The 18,140-nt window shown below is 32.8% G+C and overlaps 2 protein-coding genes across 2 annotated transcripts; one reads left to right on the top strand and one right to left on the bottom strand.

The window, feature by feature from the left end:
• Positions 1-1,007: 1,007 nt before the first annotated feature.
• Positions 1,008-4,781, bottom strand: LOC111511753 (U1 small nuclear ribonucleoprotein C). Its single transcript, XM_023167783.2, has 2 exons — positions 4,367-4,781; positions 1,008-1,310 (listed from the first exon to the last, which is right to left on the bottom strand). Exons 1-2 carry the CDS (start codon positions 4,659-4,661, stop codon positions 1,141-1,143), a joined length of 465 nt encoding a protein of 154 aa, XP_023023551.1. The 5' UTR covers positions 4,662-4,781; the 3' UTR covers positions 1,008-1,140.
• Positions 4,782-11,234: 6,453 nt separating this feature from the next.
• Positions 11,235-15,925, top strand: LOC111511752 (U1 small nuclear ribonucleoprotein C-like). The gene is made up of 2 exons (XM_023167782.2): positions 11,235-11,629; positions 15,042-15,925. Exons 1-2 carry the CDS (start codon positions 11,335-11,337, stop codon positions 15,209-15,211), a joined length of 465 nt encoding a protein of 154 aa, XP_023023550.1. The 5' UTR covers positions 11,235-11,334; the 3' UTR covers positions 15,212-15,925.
• The last annotated feature ends 2,215 nt before the right edge of the window (positions 15,926-18,140 follow it).

Raw genomic sequence — 18,140 nt, 5'->3', positions numbered from 1 at the left:
TTTTCCTGAATAATGAAAAAGTCACAGATGTTTCCATTTCTTTATTTTCGTACTTATTGCCAGGCTTGTTTTTGCTGTTCGAAAACTGTTGTGAATTCAAACTATTTTCAATTGGTTTTTTTGTTAACGATTTTTTGTAAACAATTCTTGGCATTATTCATAACACCATATAAAATGTCAATGGCCCTTTCAACTGGTGGCATTCAGAAGAAGTTTCACAATCATTTTTATATAAGTGTTATCAAACATTGACTGAAATCTAATATTATTATTGATCTTCTAGTACACAGCGTAATATTAGTTTTTCACTAGCATTCAAGTTAGCTCTAATCCAGAGTTCCTCGATTTTTACATGTATAAAGGTGAAAATTCAAAAACTCGAGTAATATTTAACCAGCATTGAGATTTTTAAAGTTTTCCTTTCGGGGGCGTTCAAGTATTAGATAAACATATTTATTACAATTATTTAACCCCCTTGTCAGCAAAAGTCAGCGAAGCTATTACCCCCTCTCCCATGCTTACGTAAACATTGTTAAATGAACTTTTAATTTTTCAAACATAAACAATGTGTGGGTTGCCATATGTGTAGAAAAGTAAATAACTACTGAAGTCAGCGAAGCTATTACCCCCTCTCCCATGCTTACGTAAACATTGTTATATGAACTTTTAATTTTTCAAACATAGACAATGTGTGGGTTGCCATATGTGTAGAAAAGTAAATAACTACTGCTGTCATAATCACCATTTAGACCCCCCATGTCATCAAAAATAAGCAAAGCAAAGACCCCCGTCCCCCTATAGTGCTTACGTAATACTTGATCGGCCCCTTCTCTGTGGGATAATAGAAATTCATTGAATTTTAATCTTTGCCTTAGATTGAGAAGCTATTAAATATTAATGTTAGGGTAATTTATTGTCACACAATCAAGAAAATAAGTTGTTGACGCTGCCTAATAGCATATCCCAGTCGATGCCGTTGACACCCATGAAAAAAGTAAAAATTTGCATTGATCTCATAAGAATATATTAAATGTTACTTAATAATTAAATATATAATTCCACTATACTATAAACACTCTTAAAGCTTCAAATGGATAGTATTTAGAATACCAAAATAATTGTCCTCTTTATGAATTTTCACTAATTTTTCATTGGTGGCCCCATAGGCGGACGAACTGGTCCCATAGGACCCATAGGTCCCATCGGTCCCATGGGCATACCCATCATTGGAGGTCTCATTCCCATCATTGGTGGCATAGGTCCGTGTGGTCCCATCATCATTGGAGGCATTGGACCACCAGGTCCCATTGCTGTAAAATTAAATTAAAAGGTATCAAAGAACTGTTCCGACTAAACTGAAATTATATTCTATCACAAGTCGTGATAAGTTGTTGACTTTGCAATATACATTTCAAAATTATAACACGATATTGAATGATATATTATTCTTCAAATCAGTGCGATAGACCTCTTCACGAGAAAGAAAAAAGTTGGAGTTCAAGTACTTACATGCAAAATTTGGACTTTACCACTCAATACTCCACCTCTACATAAATGGATTTAGTTACTTAAACGAGGAATAGAAAAAACCTGCATGGTGAAAACAATTTCCTGCAAGCCTGTCTGAAGAAGGTTGAGGTTTGACTTCAGTGCCTAGCCATGAAGTAAGAACAGATAACTACGTGACTGGTGGAAAGTCCAATTGCTATAATGTGAATTCCAAAATGTTTAGCGTTTTCAGATTTCAATTTGCCTTCACAAAGCATGTGAAGCTCTAACTTCGAAAACCACTTTTTTCTAGCTTCTCATAGTATTACTTTGGATGTTCTACTTCTCAAAACTGATCTGCTTATATAGGACATCAGTACGTTGGAGACTAAAATATGCATCAGACACATACCACCAAAAATTAAGAAAAGGGAAAACAAGGGCACAAAAATTACCTCATTCATCAAAAGTAAGTAAGCTCAAATGTCTTCAGATATTTATCCAAAATTTGACAGGAAAAAGTATACTTAAAGGGAAGTTTCGACCAGAGAACAACGTTTTGCATATAACATATAATCACTTCAAGTTACCACACAAGTGCGGCACAATTACTTGATCGCGATATTGAATATAATCCTGTTTATCATTGAAAATTTGGTAGGTAATCATTGTCCTGAAAGTGCCAAGAATTACATATCGTTTCTAGCGTACCGTCACTTGAATGAAAGTTTTTAAATTTTCAACAGTATATATTCGGTTCTCGATTATGTCAAACTTTTCATCACATTGATGAAAAGGTGAAGGAGAAAAAATTTTGTTGTACATCTCTAAGAATTATTGATGTTTCCACACTGAATCTGTAATGGTCTAAAACTAATCCACATATTGTTGTTTATAGAGACATATTGATAATTTTGTTAAGATATTTTGATAATGCATTATGACGTACTGACTACAGTAACCTAAGGTTTCCTTACCAGAGCACGATACAAGAATTGGAAATTAAAGTAGATTTTGAATTTTATAGAAACCTAGATTTCGTTCAACTGCTTTCATAGATAAGAGAAAAACAAGTTTCGATTTAACAATGTTATTGAAAATCTCGCTGAAAGCCTTCAAATGCTATTGACATTGATTCATTTTCATTGAACCCAAATTATTGACAAAAAAATTTTACGATTAGAAAGGCAGATAGTGAATTTGAAAAAGTATATGTAATTTATAGATACTTTTAATGTGGACGATTGAGAACCCAAAAAAATCTGGAACAGAATATTGGTATTCATTTGTGATGAATTTGAATAATATCTAGTAATGAAACATAGTTAAATACCAAAGGCCAAAACAGCCAATGAAATCAAAAACCAAAAAAGAAAGGATGTCCTCATGAAAAATAAATGCTTATCTTGGTATATTCTTTTTATAACAACACAACTCATAAATGCAAAAATTTGAGTACAGTTAGTCTTAGTTGAATAATAAAGTACATACAAAGTATAAAATCAATAATTAAGTCAATTCTTCATTGATAAATGTATATGTGTTGTATGTATTGCCGTTTCTAAACAATTTAGACAATTATTTACTACACAAGGTACTTAATTTTGTTTTGCTGTTATGTTGCTATGTAGTAGTTATGTAGTAAGTTATGTTGCTATTCTTGCAACATTAAGTTACACAAGGAATGTTAGTTATATTAACTAATCAGAAAAGATAGACCAGATACTGTCTTCTTTTTGCAAAAATTTAAATATAACAATTTCATTATAGAAAAACAGAAATGGAAAAGTGGTAAACTTTTTAGTTATATTTTCTTTCGTGGGACTATATATTTTAACAGAGGTTCCGGCTTCATCTCATTGTAAGAAAACGGTGTCACTCTTGGTGTCATAAAGGATTTATATATGTAGAAGTGGAAATAACAGTTTTAAATTAAAAGTACAATTCAGAAAATTAGAAAATTTCATGTTTTGACTGTATCTGAAAGTAATGGTAGATTCCTGCACCAGCCTTAATTCATACTTTGCAAGTCATTAGTGCTAGGAATCATTGAAAGGTAAGACTTCATTAGACCTTAGCTCGCACAAGTTTCGACTTTTGAGAATTGTCGTTCATAGGGAAGCGACAGCTGGTTAACAGAAAAACAAATTTCAACAAACAGATAATTGATTTTCCATGGCAACATTCATGCAAGAGCATTGATGTTATATATACCTACTCAGAATAGAAATCAAAATCTTTCTGATAATTGAGTTGATACATAGATACTGAGTAGATAAATAATTTGAATTGAAATTCGAAACATTCAACTCTCCCAAAGTCCGAACACAGTACGATCTGACAAATGGCAGGCGGAAAACAACTACAGATATTGAATTGTATCTGACAGACATTTGTTAGAATCTCCTCACAGAGGGAATTTTGGCAGATGCAGATATGAATCCTCCATCTGAGATAGAATCTGTTTCAAATACAGTGAAATAGTAACAGTTTAATCTAGTGAACAAAGCCCCAAAAAGTAAGATTAGAATAGATTAATGTTTCAAATTCATTTTGAAGTATTTAGTTTTTCAGTGCTTACATCCAAAATAAGCACTGCAACAAATACTTTTTTTGACATGTGTTTCACCAATCAAGTTGGTGTCATCAGGAAATGAACTAGACATAGAACATATGTATCTCTTATTGATACAGCCATCAAACTTATCTGATTTCTGTTGAAATTTTGGTAAACCTGATGCTTCTCTCCCATTACCATCATGAAATATCATCCCAGAAAAAATCGAGATCTTTGATTATCCCATAAAGTAAAATTTTCCCCTTAGAAGACATTCGTTATTTATCTGATGTATATTTGTTGACAAATGTGAAATCTCACCTCCTGGTGGTATCATTCCTGGTCCCCCTGGTCTCTGGCCCATTGTGAGTTGTGCTGGTGGTGGAATAGCAACACCTCCTTTTCCAGGCTGGGCAAATGGATTATTTGCTATTTTACCAGCCTTGAATGCTGCTGTTGTAGCATCAATCAAATGTTGTGCTTGTTCTTCCATCCATTTTTGGTAGAAGAATTTAACATTATCCTTGTGTTTTCGACCTGTACAATGTGTTTTTCTCACGCTTGGAGAATCATGAGTCAAATAGGTATCACAATAGTCACAATAATATTTTGGCATTTTTAAATTTGAAAGTTTCACCACAGTGTAGCTAAAACTTCACTTTTTACTTAAGTTTAATTTTTGACGTTTTCAGTGTTTTCACAATATTTGGTTATAACAGTATAACTAAACTCTTTTCTTTCCGGTGTTGCCAACTGGATATACTATAAAGTCGCTACACATGAACCAAAATTCCGCTACACTGCTTTATATTCCGCTACGCTTATATATCTGACGAAATCAGTTCGCGCATGTGCCCTTTCCGAAATTAAATACCACAGAACTTACAGTTTGTGTACCGTTTAGATACCACAAAACTGAACTGTCACTAATGTCAGGAATCAGGATCATGCTAATTTTCAACCGTGCAACTCAGTAGATGGTATCTAATTTTCTAAATTTACAGCAGTTAAGTTTTGAAAGCTGTTGTCTCGAAATAATGATTTTGAAAAGTAAAAATAAATATCAATTTGTTCACGTACATATAGTCATACTAAGCTCTTGAACGATCATTCGCGACAGGTCTAATCCATCCTTTCAAGTTGGAATCAGACAACCGATGTTGAGAAAAAGTTTGTTTTCGAGATTCTCGTATTGTTTTTTAGCATGTCCCGTTCCCGTCCGTATCTTTCATCATGTAATGGCCTCAGTTACTAAGACCATAAAGCATTGACTGTGCATTCAATTATTCAATTGTCAGCTGTCAGCTTCGAGTGCTGTGTACTGACACTTCTTCTTCTTCTTCCATATTTTTTTCAATATTGATTATTTGTAGAAAATTCCGCTACTTTATGTTCAACTCCGCTACGCCGCTACCGTCGAGAAAATTACGCCACGGTAGCGGAATTCCACTACGGTTGGCAACTCTGCTTCTTTCTTCCCATCTCCGTGACGTTATCACAATCACCGAAAAATTGCTTAGTATTCTGTGAATTTATGGACTGTGGACTGGATACTGGATAATATTAATTACCAAGTTATGCAACACATATTACTGATGACGTAGTCATAAGGACGTTCTTTTGTACAACATTTTGTGTATTGCATATATATTCATGTATTTGGGACACTCTTTATATTCGTTATCAAGTCAAGATGAACAAGATGTCAAATAAATGTGTATTACTAAACACGAATACAAACGTCACATATTCATTTCAGAAAGTGTCATTAATTCGTAGATCAGATCAAATACAACTCGTTCACAACAGTTTTGTCGACGAGGTGAATAAGAATTATCATACAAATAAAAAATAATCGAAAAAAAAGATACATCAAAATGGACGCACAACAGATCAAAAAATGTTAGAATTCCAAACTGCAATTATGTCTTCTTATATAGTTGGAAGACAAACGGGAATCGTCAAGCAAATGATGAATTATGATGAATACTGCATTCTACCTAACTTCGAAAATTTTGACAACAGGAATAAATAATCGTTTTCAAATTACAAACGCCGGTATCACAATCACCTTCAAATTCAAAATCAAATTTATAAACAAATGAAGCAGATCAATTCAAATAAGCGTAATTGTACTCAATTGCCACTCATTTCTAATGGAGCTCAAAATGTCTGCATGATTACAGCTTTGGTTGCTCCTAAAACTCGGAACGTAACGTTCAAACCCTTAAACACAAACTCGCTGCTATGGTCAACGAACTTTTTTATATGCAATAGAAAGTTCGTGAGATACTTTTTCGTTGTCGAGCAACACAATCAGAGTTATTTCTTGATTGACAGATAATTGATAATTAAGAAAATTGTAAATTAATATTGTATTTCCATGGTTAAGTTGAAAAACACCCACGGGTGACACTTCGCCACTTTATCTTTGTCGAATAAATATTATTGTTATCTCTTCACATATGTGTCCAAAGATGAATAAAGACGATTTATTATTATTATTATATCACTCTGGATGGTTTGAAACCAGTTCATCATGAAAAATCCCACTAGCGTGGGAAAAAGAGTTCTAGCAAGGTATCAAACAAGTAGGTTATAAACCGTTATGGAAGTCAGAGGAATTTATTAAGAAACTTAGGTTTCTGCACTATCACTATCAAGTGAAACTTAATGATGGATGCATTTTGAAAAGACATCTTGATCAGATAACGGCCACCAATTTGCCCAAAAGTAAATCCTTCTTTTTTGCGCCCGAAGTAGAAGTTACTTATCGAGATCAATCAAAACAGCCTAATATAACTGATTTGGTGACGATTTCAGTGCAAGATAAACAGGCTAATCAACCCGAAAATATTCAAAATGAGGTGTCTGAACCAGATCAAGTTGAAGTACCTGATGATCAAACACCTCACGAGAGTTGAGATGTGAAAGAATGTGATTTAATAAGCCTGGGAGACTGTGGATTATGTTTAAAATCTGTTTTTACGTTAACCAGCTGTCGCACCCCTACGAACGACAACCCTTAGAAGTCGAAACTTGTTCAAGTTAAGGATTAACGAGGTCTTACCTTTCAACGTGTGATTCCTAACACGGGTTGGACGATAGCAAGTGAAAATCGATCGTTCAGACTAGGGCTTGAACAACCGACCAACACGGCAGCCAATTTGAGTGAGTGAACAAAGCAGCCGCGTCGAACCGCCTGGCTACCTGACTATATGTATTACATATATTTATGAATTTGGGACACTCTTTATATCCGTTAATCTGGGAGTAGTCAAAAAAAATTTCAATTAATGAACACGAAAAAACATCATATTCATTTAGAAAGTGTAATTGATACATAAATGAAATCAAATACTATTCATTCACAACAGTGACAGTGACGTACCGGCCAATTCATATTGTCATGTCCAACCTCAGAGTAATAATAAGACATAGAGTTGCCATGCCTGTACGGTGCCTTTACCAATACAATACATGTGTTTTGAAGCGGGTATCGTACTATCCTTTTCTGTACAACTTATTGGTGTGGTGGGTGCCGGGTAATGAGAGGTTATGGAGAGTTTGTTTACATTTGAAGTAAGTGGGACCATAAAACAGTGGCGGTTGGTTTAGTTGATAATCGGAGGGATATTATATATTTATAAAATAAATCATTTCAGGTGAAAACGTATTCTGTTCAAATAGTTCATACAGGAAATTTGATAATTATTTATTAATGATTATGGAAATGAAGCCAGTTTTTCTACCACCTACTATATTTTTATTTATGTATGGCTTTATAATAAAGCGCGTGGTTTACTGGGTTAAAATTAAATTATTCCAAATGAACTAATTCATAACAATGATAAATGTTAATTTCGAAAGGAATGAACTCTCTCTGCTTCATAAAATCAGATGAAGAAATTTGTGATTTATTCTCACATTTCATAAACAAGCGGTACGGTTTGTGAGGTCCGATATAAATAATTTTCGATTAGAAATCATGAATATTTATAATTACGATTGAGGTTTGATATTATGTGATTTTATTCAAAATTGTTATCTAGGGGTCTTTGTGGACCGACATTATGTTTTTTTTTCAATAATTTATGCTGACGAATTCTATAATCAAGAAAAATCATTAATGTAAATGAAAAAAACTGTATTCAAAAATGAAAAATATATTTCTCAAATGTGTGCCATAGGTCATATCCATTCTGTGATCAACAGATTAAAAAGCTTTCTGCTCAATGTTCAGTTTGTGGACTAAATAGTTATTCTTGTGCAACCTGTGTTATATCTGTTATTACTCACTTAACAACTAACTTACGTCACACAAAGAATACGATCTCCGTTTTGGTTTTTCTTTCTTTGCACGAGGCTTTCGAGTTGCATACAGACAATATTCAAAAAGAAATGACGGTTGTCATTTTTTTAAACCTCTTTTTGGTTGGGATATGTCAAATAATGAAATAGATAGATAGATATTCATGCTATTACACAAAGTGTTTTTACATACGTCAAATCAATAATTTGATAAACTCAAAAAAACACACACATACATATACACCAGACATAACTCATTTAGGTATATACACATTTACATGTACATAAATAGAATTACACTATTAATTATTAAATTATTAGATACACCCTAGGGTAACAGTAACATTACATCCATCAGACTTCGTGAGATGTACATACTTATCTATTTGAACATAAAAAGAAATCAAAGTATTCTTCGAATGAGTAAAAACTTTCCGCAATAAAATGTTTTTTTATTTTAATTTTGAATCGATTCATATTCAGCGCTACGTCTTTTAGATTATTGGGAAGAGCATTGTAAAATTTTATTGCCTGTAAGAGTACTTAGTTTTGGTTATTCTTGGTTTAGGCAATCTAAAGTCCATTCTCTTTATAGTGGGGTATTTATGTATTTCTTCATTTTTAAGCATATTGCCTTTGGAGATTTCCTTCCTCATGTAGATTAAGCATTCATATATAAAACAGGAAGGAAGTGTTAAAATTCCAAATTGTCTAAAAATTGGTTTACAATGTTCATTGAAACTTTTTCCAGCCATTATCCTGAGTACTTTTTTTTGTAGGGTAAATATTTCAGCTGAGTGACTCGAGGATCCCCATACTATCAAAGCGTACGTCATTGTTGAATGGAATAATGAAAAATATGATATCCTCAAATATATTAATAATGTAAACCTAGTTTCAAAACTTTTATTTATAAGAATGAAATCAAAAAGACGATCATTACAAACATCAAAAATATTCCCTTTCATAATGTCGGTCCAGAAAGAACCCTAAATACCAATTTTGAATAAAATCACAGAATAATATCAAACCTCAATCGTAATTATAAATATTCATGATTTCTAATCGAAAATTTTTTAAATCGGACCTCACAAACCTTACCGCTTGTTTATCAAATCTGAGAACGAATCACAAATTTCTTCATCTGATTTTATGAAGCAAAGTTAATTACTTTTGAAATCAACATTTATCATTGTTATGAATTAGTTCATTCGGAATAATTTAATTTTAACCCAGTAAACCACGCGCTTTATTATAAAGTCATACATAAATAAAAATCCAGTAGGTGGTAGAAAAACTGGCCCCATTTCCATAATGATTATTAATAAATCAGATTTCCAGTAGGAACTATTTGAACAGAATACATTTCCGCCTGAAATGATTTTATTTTATAAATATATAATTTCCCTCCGGTTACCAACTAAACCAACCGCCACTGTTTTATGGTCCAACTTACTTCCCGTAAACAAACAAAGTTATGCTGCCTTCAATGTAAGGATGGAAAAGGCCTTTCTATTGTCTTTTGTTACTCTAGGGTCCAACTATTCCTCTCTGAAAGTGTCTTCTTCTAATACACCATGTCACAGTCTTCTTTGGTTTGTTTTTCGAAGAGTGTCTCGCGACAGTTGGAACTTGGCTCCCGTGTTTACTACTATGTGCTCGTGATCCGTGGTCCGGAAAAAAATCTTAACCTCACTTTCTGTAATATAATTTGAAAATTCCGACTTTGGACTAAGTTTTAAAACGAGTTCCTCATTATAAATCAACATTCCAACCTAATCTTATTCCGGTATGTTGGCTTTCACGGCTGGCGTCAATGTTTCGGATGGTTTCCGGGTTTTGCCGTGTTCTTCTTTCGTTAGACTCTCCAAAAGTTTCGACTGCAACGGCGGCAGTCATCTTCAGTGGTGTGGTTGAACTACTCTTCACTGAAGATGCCTGCCGCAGTTGCAGTCGAAACTTTTGGAGATCATAACCAAAGTAGACCACGGCTAACCTTATTGGAAACCATCCAAAACATAATATAATTTCATTCACAATTCACATTATTTCGAGTTCCAAACATTAGTATGAGGTAGAAGTCAGAAATTAAAAAAAAAAGATTAGTGTGGTCATTTTTCCCATTTGAACAACTGTCACAATACAATAATTAACAAACATTTTCAAAACACAAAATGACGTGTAAATAGATTAATGGATAATGAAAAACTAGCAGTTAGTGATAGTAAGAGATGGGTCCATTCGAATACTGAGAATGTGATGTATTCGATTCTTCGAAATTCACGAGACAGAATCGAGAACATATGTAAAGTATTCGTATGTTTTTATTTCTCGTGTCATGTCTGTCTTGATTTCTGTAATTATGAAAATGGTGAATCGACAAAAATGATGTGATTCGTCTTTTCTGTAAGGTTCATGAAAATCTTGCGAATAAGCACCGTATAGCTGCCGAAGTTTTTCAATATTCGGTTGTAATGTACACGGTTCCACCAAAAGGAAGTCTCCTTCACTTATAAATACTGTTAGGCAGAATCCAATAATCGCAAATTGGTTCTCGTAAACTGTAGATAATTGAATACTCATTCGAAAACCAGAAATCAAGGGAGTTTGTGAGCTATGGGTGTTGGCGATATACTCAGAAGAAAGGAATCGATATACAGGTGTTTGCATTCATCTTATTTGATTTGTACGGATGCTCACGAGGGCAACATATTTTCATTATCTGTTTCTTGTTAATTATGACCAAACAGAATACTTCTGATGTATTGTTTCAACCAACGGAAAAGCGCCAACATTCTGAATCCCTTGAATCATAAGTATATTTAAAAACTCGTCTAACGCTTTCAAAAGCAACATATTCAAAAAGAAGAAGACGAAAAGAGCATATCAGTGATTATTTAGGTTATAGTGATCAAATTTGCGTTAGTAAAAAATATAAACAGAAGTTTGTTTGTGATCTGTTAATTAGTACTGCCAAAATGCCGAAATATTACTGTGACTATTGTGATACATACTTGACTCATGATTCTCCTAGCGTTAGAAAAACGCATTGTACGGGTAGGAAACACAAGGATAATGTTAAATTTTTCTATCAAAAATGGATGGAAGAACAAGCTCAGCATTTGATTGATGCTACTACGGCTGCTTTCAAAGCTGGTAAAATAACAAATAACCCTTTTGCCCAACCAGGAAAGGGTGGAGTTGCTATCCCACCACCAGCACAGCTTACAATGGGTCAGAGACCTGGAGGGCCAGGAATGATGCCACCCGGAGGTTAGAACCTTCTTAAGTGCATAATTAATGAAAATAGAGGGCGCATTCTGTTCTTCTCATAAAGTTTAGTTATCAATGAGACCGTTTTTTGAAATTTTTTTTATTTCAACTGAACTACTAGATGTATTTTCCTCTCAAAAAGTCACTTTTTGTTATAGAAACTCCTAAAACGAACCTTCTCACGGTCGTACACAAAGGATCTGCACACACATTTTAAATATTTTCACGGAATACAAAATTTATATTTCACCAAAATAACTCTTTTTGGAATCATGCCCTTAATAATATTGTCCCTTCACTTGATATTTTGTTATTCAAGTAACACTTTATTGTGAGATTTCCACTAGACAGTTTACAAAACCGCAATGCGTGTTTCACTCTACAATAGCTTCATCAAACGTTTCCAAAGGAAACTTTCCATATTTGTTGGCAATTTCACAAAAAGTTAAAATAAAGATATGAAAATAAATGTCCATATTCGAAAAATTTTCTCAGCTTTGCTCTAGATGAGCGTATGTGTTTGTTTCTTCCTGCAATTACATACAACTTGTCAAATCAGCTTTCTGTAATTGAAACACCACACAAACTACAAATATGTAACCAATCATGGAAAGCAAATGCAAAGTGTCACAAACAGAAAGTCAATTCTTTTTCCTTTTATTTAAATTTTGAACCACTGCCAGTGAAAACAATTTCCTCGTGGAAGTGTCATTTAGTTTTTTAAACATTTATGATGTAGTTTGCTGGAAAGGAGATAATCTTAAGGAAACGAAATATTTTGTAATGAAACAAATTAAAGTTGTAAGCAAAATGAAGGTTCGTGAAAAGTGAGTTCACAAAATAGTCACTTTTTTGGTTTTCAAGTGGGTGTACCTCTAAATCAGTTTACATAAATAGTGCAATAAGTATATAAAAGAAGTCTATCTTTGGGAGAAAATAATTTATTGGAAACACTCTTTTTTCCCTGTGAGAAAGATTTCTGTAGAATACATGGTTCATTAATCAAAAGTAGTTATTTCAGATAAGATGGTATTTTTCAGGTTAGAAGGAATATTTAATTATAACATTTAAAGAAAGGTTATACAAATTATAAAATTATGAAAAAAAAAATTCATTGGGGCTCCGAGGTGACTTGATTGATTCCAGTGGCCCTTTTTTTTAAGCTGCAGGAAAACCAGGAAAAAACCTGCAGCACCACATCATTTGAAGATCTTGATCTCCCAATGTCCTCTCTTTCATAGAATAAAATGTAGGGTGTCTCCAGAGGCTTCAATATATTCAAGATATTGCCAGAATATTTGGTGACAGGTTTGTATCTAAAAGAAACATACATATGTTTCTTTCAGATACACATTTTTCCAAAGGATTTTTATTGGTATTTTTCAATTTTTTATTTTCATTTTATGGAATTTTTTATAAAGAAGTTGAAAGAGAACTCGGTTCAACATATTTCACACGATTTAAATTCAAAGTTAATTCAAATTTGAAGATGACTAGTAATAACAATTAATTGGCATTAGACCATTTTTCTCTTCCATCATTTTGAAATAATGATCTGTTTTTTATGTTTCCTTAGGGAAAACTATCAGAGAGTGGAGTTATTCTATGGGATGTATCCTTTTTCTTGTATATCTGAAATACCTTGCTGCCATTTCAGTACAAGAAAGTTTCATAACTTTTGCGGATGGTACCATTCTTCTTTGGCAGGACAAAAATATGTCAAATATGCTAGAAACTGTCGCTAGGAACGTGCAACAGAGTAATCAAATAGTGTGATTCAAATTATTTATGCTTCAATATTCATAAACTAACTTATCACCTTTAAATTTCACTGCGATTGTCTGAATTTGAATGGCGATAGTAAAGGAAACAAAACACATTTCATATAGACGACAGATTAAAATTTGATCAGCATTCAATAACATTAAACAAAACATTGCAATCAGTTTTGTCACAAATGAACTAAATTCAACCACAGCAAAAATGTTTTGTTTGAATCTCACTTGAGATATGGTATAGCATTTTGGGGATTCTGCAGCCAACAACTTTTCTATTCATTGTTTATTTGTATTTTGGAATTTATGTACCTGATTTATAAAAAATACAATGGAAGCATTTCAGGGATCTCCAAACTGCAATACGCCGCATAAATCAATTGAAATTTATTTCTTCATGTCCCTAAATCAATCTCAACAAAAATATTGAGAAAAATTATCTCGTTTAAAACATCCAGTAAATTTGTCAAACTGGCTCTTCAGAATAAAGCGCACTACAGTGATATATTTGACATTTTTTGACTAATATTTCTAGCAACAATAATTTAGCAATGTGTGATTAACAAAATAATTATGTCAAGAAATGAAGGGCGTTACACAGCCACAGCACAAGTGTTATCAAGTTTTTTTTTACTTCAACCTAAAACCTTTTCATGAATTCATTCTCTATAAATGGAAAGAAAAAGTTAACTGCATATATAATAATTTAACGTACAACTTAAGTAACCATTGTATTATAAATTGACAATATGACTTCTCATGCAAATAAAATATTCATTATTATAACTCGGTATACATTATGAAAATCTTCAAGATTACAGAAGTTATTGTAAAAATAGTTTTAATTATTGGATTTAGTACAAACGGTTCCATAGTTGGTCAAAAATTCCATCATATTATAATATCTGTTAGCTTCAGATTTTTATTATTTTGGTGAAAGACGTAGTCTTTATACTATTTAGTAGAACTTAAATATGTTTCAGTTTATTATCAAATCAATAATTCATTCGGTGAACTGTTCGGATGTTTTTCTGTTTGATATTAAGTATAAACTTCACTGTGAATGTATGAAGCGTCTTTTCTCAATTGTCATTTGTTTCTAATGCAGGTCCCTAAATTGTAATACTGACTCTTCTTTCGGTACTGTTCAAGACATTTCATTGACATATCTTGGTTCTCTAACTGGTTTACCATTACATACCATTTCATTCCGTTTCATCATTTTTCTCTACGAATTTCATTCTAATATCTTAGTGATAGTTGTGGTTATTTGATTGATTAAGTTATCAGAGGAACATATTTTCACGACTTGTATTTAGAATTGAGTTGGTGAAACACCGTTACAAACTGGAATTGATCATGCTTTTACAATCTTATGGGATAATTTTTTATGCCTAAGACTAAAGAAATCTTAAGCTGTTGGGTACACTAGGCAGTGCACTATATAAGTTTTCATTAGTTATGATAATATTTGATGGTCAAATACATACTGCTGTCTTAAAAATTGGATAATAACGGTATTACAGGAGCAAACACTGCTAGATTTGTTGTTTTTTTAACTTATATCGATGTTTTTTTTGCTCTTGAATTACTATCATTCATTTCAATTGAAAAATCCTGTTTTATGTTTTTTATAGCTATGGGACCTGGAGGTCCAATGCCACCAATAATGATGGGACCACATGGACCTTTACCACATATGATGGGAATGAGACCTCCAATGATGGGTATGCCTATGGGACCAATGGGACCTATGGGCCCCATGGGTCCAGTTAGGCCACCTATGGGAATGCCAATGAAGAATTAGTTGAAAATGCATTAGAAATCGTGCTTTCTCTCTTTGAACACACAAATGACTGTACCGAAAGAGACAATCTGCTGGGGAGAATATTTATTATACTAGGTTTGAGTTTCTTTTGGATATCTAGTTTTTGTACTGTAAGTTGAGTTCGAGATAAAAGTACATTAGTTGATAATATCAGTTTCAATTGAATGAGATGGTTGAAAAAATCAGTATTTTACTGAAAAAATTAGGTTGATTTCTTGGCTTACTTGTAATTATTAATGAGTGAATGATGTAACATATTCACTGATAATCTACTCAGCCAAACAAAAAACAAATTCATATAAGATTTAATAGAATATCCAAGTACCTTTTGTCATGTTATTGGCATTTGTATTATGAAATTTCTTTCTGACATTTTGCTAGCATGTAAGGCTAGTTTTTTTAGAAGTGCTTTCATCCAAGATGTAGAAATTACTTTCAATTGTAATACTCATAATAATCATTAAACTCGACCAAAGATATGGATATGGATATTCGTTTTTTGATAATTGTTTAATTAATACATTGGAGTTTCAAGTACAGAACATGACCGGTAAAATCTTCTTTGGCGAGAGAAATCAAGACCTAGAATGGAACCGAAGATTGCAGTATGTAAAACTGTCCCAAATGTCACCGGCCACCCATTGTACATAAAATATGTAAACTAATAATATTAATATAAGTGTATTTTTAAAATTGTTTTATGTTTACAACACTTCTGAAACGGGTTTGAACTTCGTTATTTTAATTGAAATACTCAATATTTTATTGCAGATTTAAATTGTACATATTCTAGATCTATTTCATATTGCACACTTTTAATATATTTTGCATAGTTTCCAAAATATTTGACATTTATAAAAAATTGCATTTGCAGGACACTTTTTCTTTGAATATAATTTTCATTAGCAATGTATTTTTCATTACAATTAAATATTTTTGTTTCTGTTAGGGGGTTTCTAGGAAAATGTTTATATGGGATGTATAAAGTAAGTTCAACATTACTTCCTTCGAGTTCTAGACATATAAAAAAAATTGTGTTGGTCGTATGAAGTCATGCCACACCCTAGGAAAAACATTTCGGTCCCCTTCCAAATAATTCTCTTTTGTTGTTAAAAGTGTGCTGTAAACAAAATTTTTTATATTTTCCCAAGTAAAAAAGTCGAGCACAGACAATGGTCCATTATTTGTTATCTAATCTCTTCACAAAAAGATTCACCAATTATGGGGAGGATCACCATCATATTGGTAAAAACTTCCCGACGTTCTGCAAGTGATGAATTGTCCAAGACTATAATGAAAGGAGTCTCAGCTTTGATTTGATGAAAACAAAAAAAAAATTTCATAACGTGCAATAGAATTTGAAGCCTGGAGAAAAAAATTCACCATAGTTCACATGTTCTTGAAAGTCGGCTTCTTTCAAATCCTGAACAGTATGAAAATTGAATTGTTTAAATATTTGTATATTGAATTGTTTTTTCAAAATCCTTCTAATTGATTCTCTGGAATTCCAGACTGTCATTCAATTTGCCTTAATAAAACTGATAAATCGAATTTTCTTTTTTTTTGTGTCGACGACATCGGCTATGTTGATCAATAGTCCTATGCAGGGCCGTCGCCATGGGGGGAAGCCTCCCCCCTGCTTTTTCGACTTGGGAAAAAGTTGGGAAGTGAAGATAGAAAAAAATCATTAAAAATTAAATAAAAATAAAAATGAGAGAAAAGAAAGAGAGAGGTAATAAGGAAAGGGAAAGAACCAGGACAAGGTTGGGATTTCCCAACATGCATAACTTGGAGATCCCATACTTTGAAATTCTGAGTTGTTTGAAAACTTTAAAAAAGTTTAATTTCTCCCAAGTAAGAGAACAGTTGAACAGTCCACAAATTTTGAAGTGACAATTTTACAAAATTCCCAAATTTTCGCTGTTTATTCGACTTGGAAAAGTTGGAAAATTTCGGGCCGTGAAGATAGAAAAAATAATAGTAGAAAACAATAAGCACAATATTATTTAAGTGTTGCTTTCTTTCATTTGTATTGAATATTCCTATAAATAGTGGATATGGTGGAAGACCACGGACCTTGATCCAAAGTAGAATAATTCCCATTATTATTTTTATAATTACCAAAATTAATTTTTGTTTGTGCATACCCTAATGGGCATAAGCATTCAGCCAATCTTTAGATAGCTAAGTAAGAAAATTAATATATTATAGTAGTAACTAATTCCTCGGCTTTCATTTTCTCAAAAGTTGGGAAATTTTGCTGGTGGGGTTGGGAAAATTTAGATTCCCTCCCCCCCTGGTTTTTCTTTTCGCTACGGCCCTGGTCTTGTGTTCTGAGTAGGTAATGCTAGTAACTCCCCGAGCCTCCTAAAGAGTATCATGGTTATTTACAATCCGTCAACCATGTAACGTTGCAATCGGCTTTCTTATTTGGTATGTTATGAAATCAGCCGATACTTGATGAAAATACATAACGTATTTGAAAAACACTTCATTGTGAGATTTTCATGAAGTTTTACAAAAACTCAACACGTGTTTCGTTATACACAAGCTTCTTCAGACGTGTAAAGATACATGGTATAGCGAAACTCGGGTTGCGTTTTTGTGAAACTGTTTAGTAAAAATCTCACAATAAAGTTTTACTTGAATATATTTCTTATTTGAATTCTTGCTTTCATGGAACCATGATTTTTGTAGCTTTGAACTTTTTTTACAGTGTTCAGTAATGGTTTTTGTTGGTGTGAATATTGCACGGCAAATACATCACATGATCTTGTCTTGTTGCTTACAAACAAGGTATTCGAATTACTGAAAACAGTGATACTTTGCGAATTAGACGAGACCTCCAGTTAGTATCGTTGGAACATAGGCGTAACATATCAGATATTTTATTTTTACAAAAAATAAT

The sequence above is a fragment of the Leptinotarsa decemlineata genome, unplaced genomic scaffold (genome assembly GCF_025532065.1).
Source record: "Leptinotarsa decemlineata unplaced genomic scaffold, Ldec_3_MD MMD2_tig00000199_RagTag_RagTag, whole genome shotgun sequence".
NCBI lineage: Eukaryota > Metazoa > Arthropoda > Insecta > Coleoptera > Chrysomelidae > Leptinotarsa > Leptinotarsa decemlineata.
The sequence above is the reverse complement of the archived record's forward strand: the minus strand, read 5'-3'. Positions and strand labels throughout refer to the sequence as shown.

Excerpts from the sequence above, each read along its gene's own strand:
- LOC111511752 (XM_023167782.2), top strand. The coding sequence starts at position 11,335 with ATGCCGAAATATTACTGTGACTATTGTGATACATACTTGACTCATGAT. Across the intron at positions 11,630-15,041 it reads AGGAATGATGCCACCCGGAG|CTATGGGACCTGGAGGTCCA; the intron begins GTTAGAACCTTC and ends TGTTTTTTATAG.
- LOC111511753 (XM_023167783.2), bottom strand. The coding sequence starts at position 4,661 with ATGCCAAAATATTATTGTGACTATTGTGATACCTATTTGACTCATGAT. Across the intron at positions 1,311-4,366 it reads AGGAATGATACCACCAGGAG|CAATGGGACCTGGTGGTCCA; the intron begins GTGAGATTTCAC and ends TTAATTTTACAG.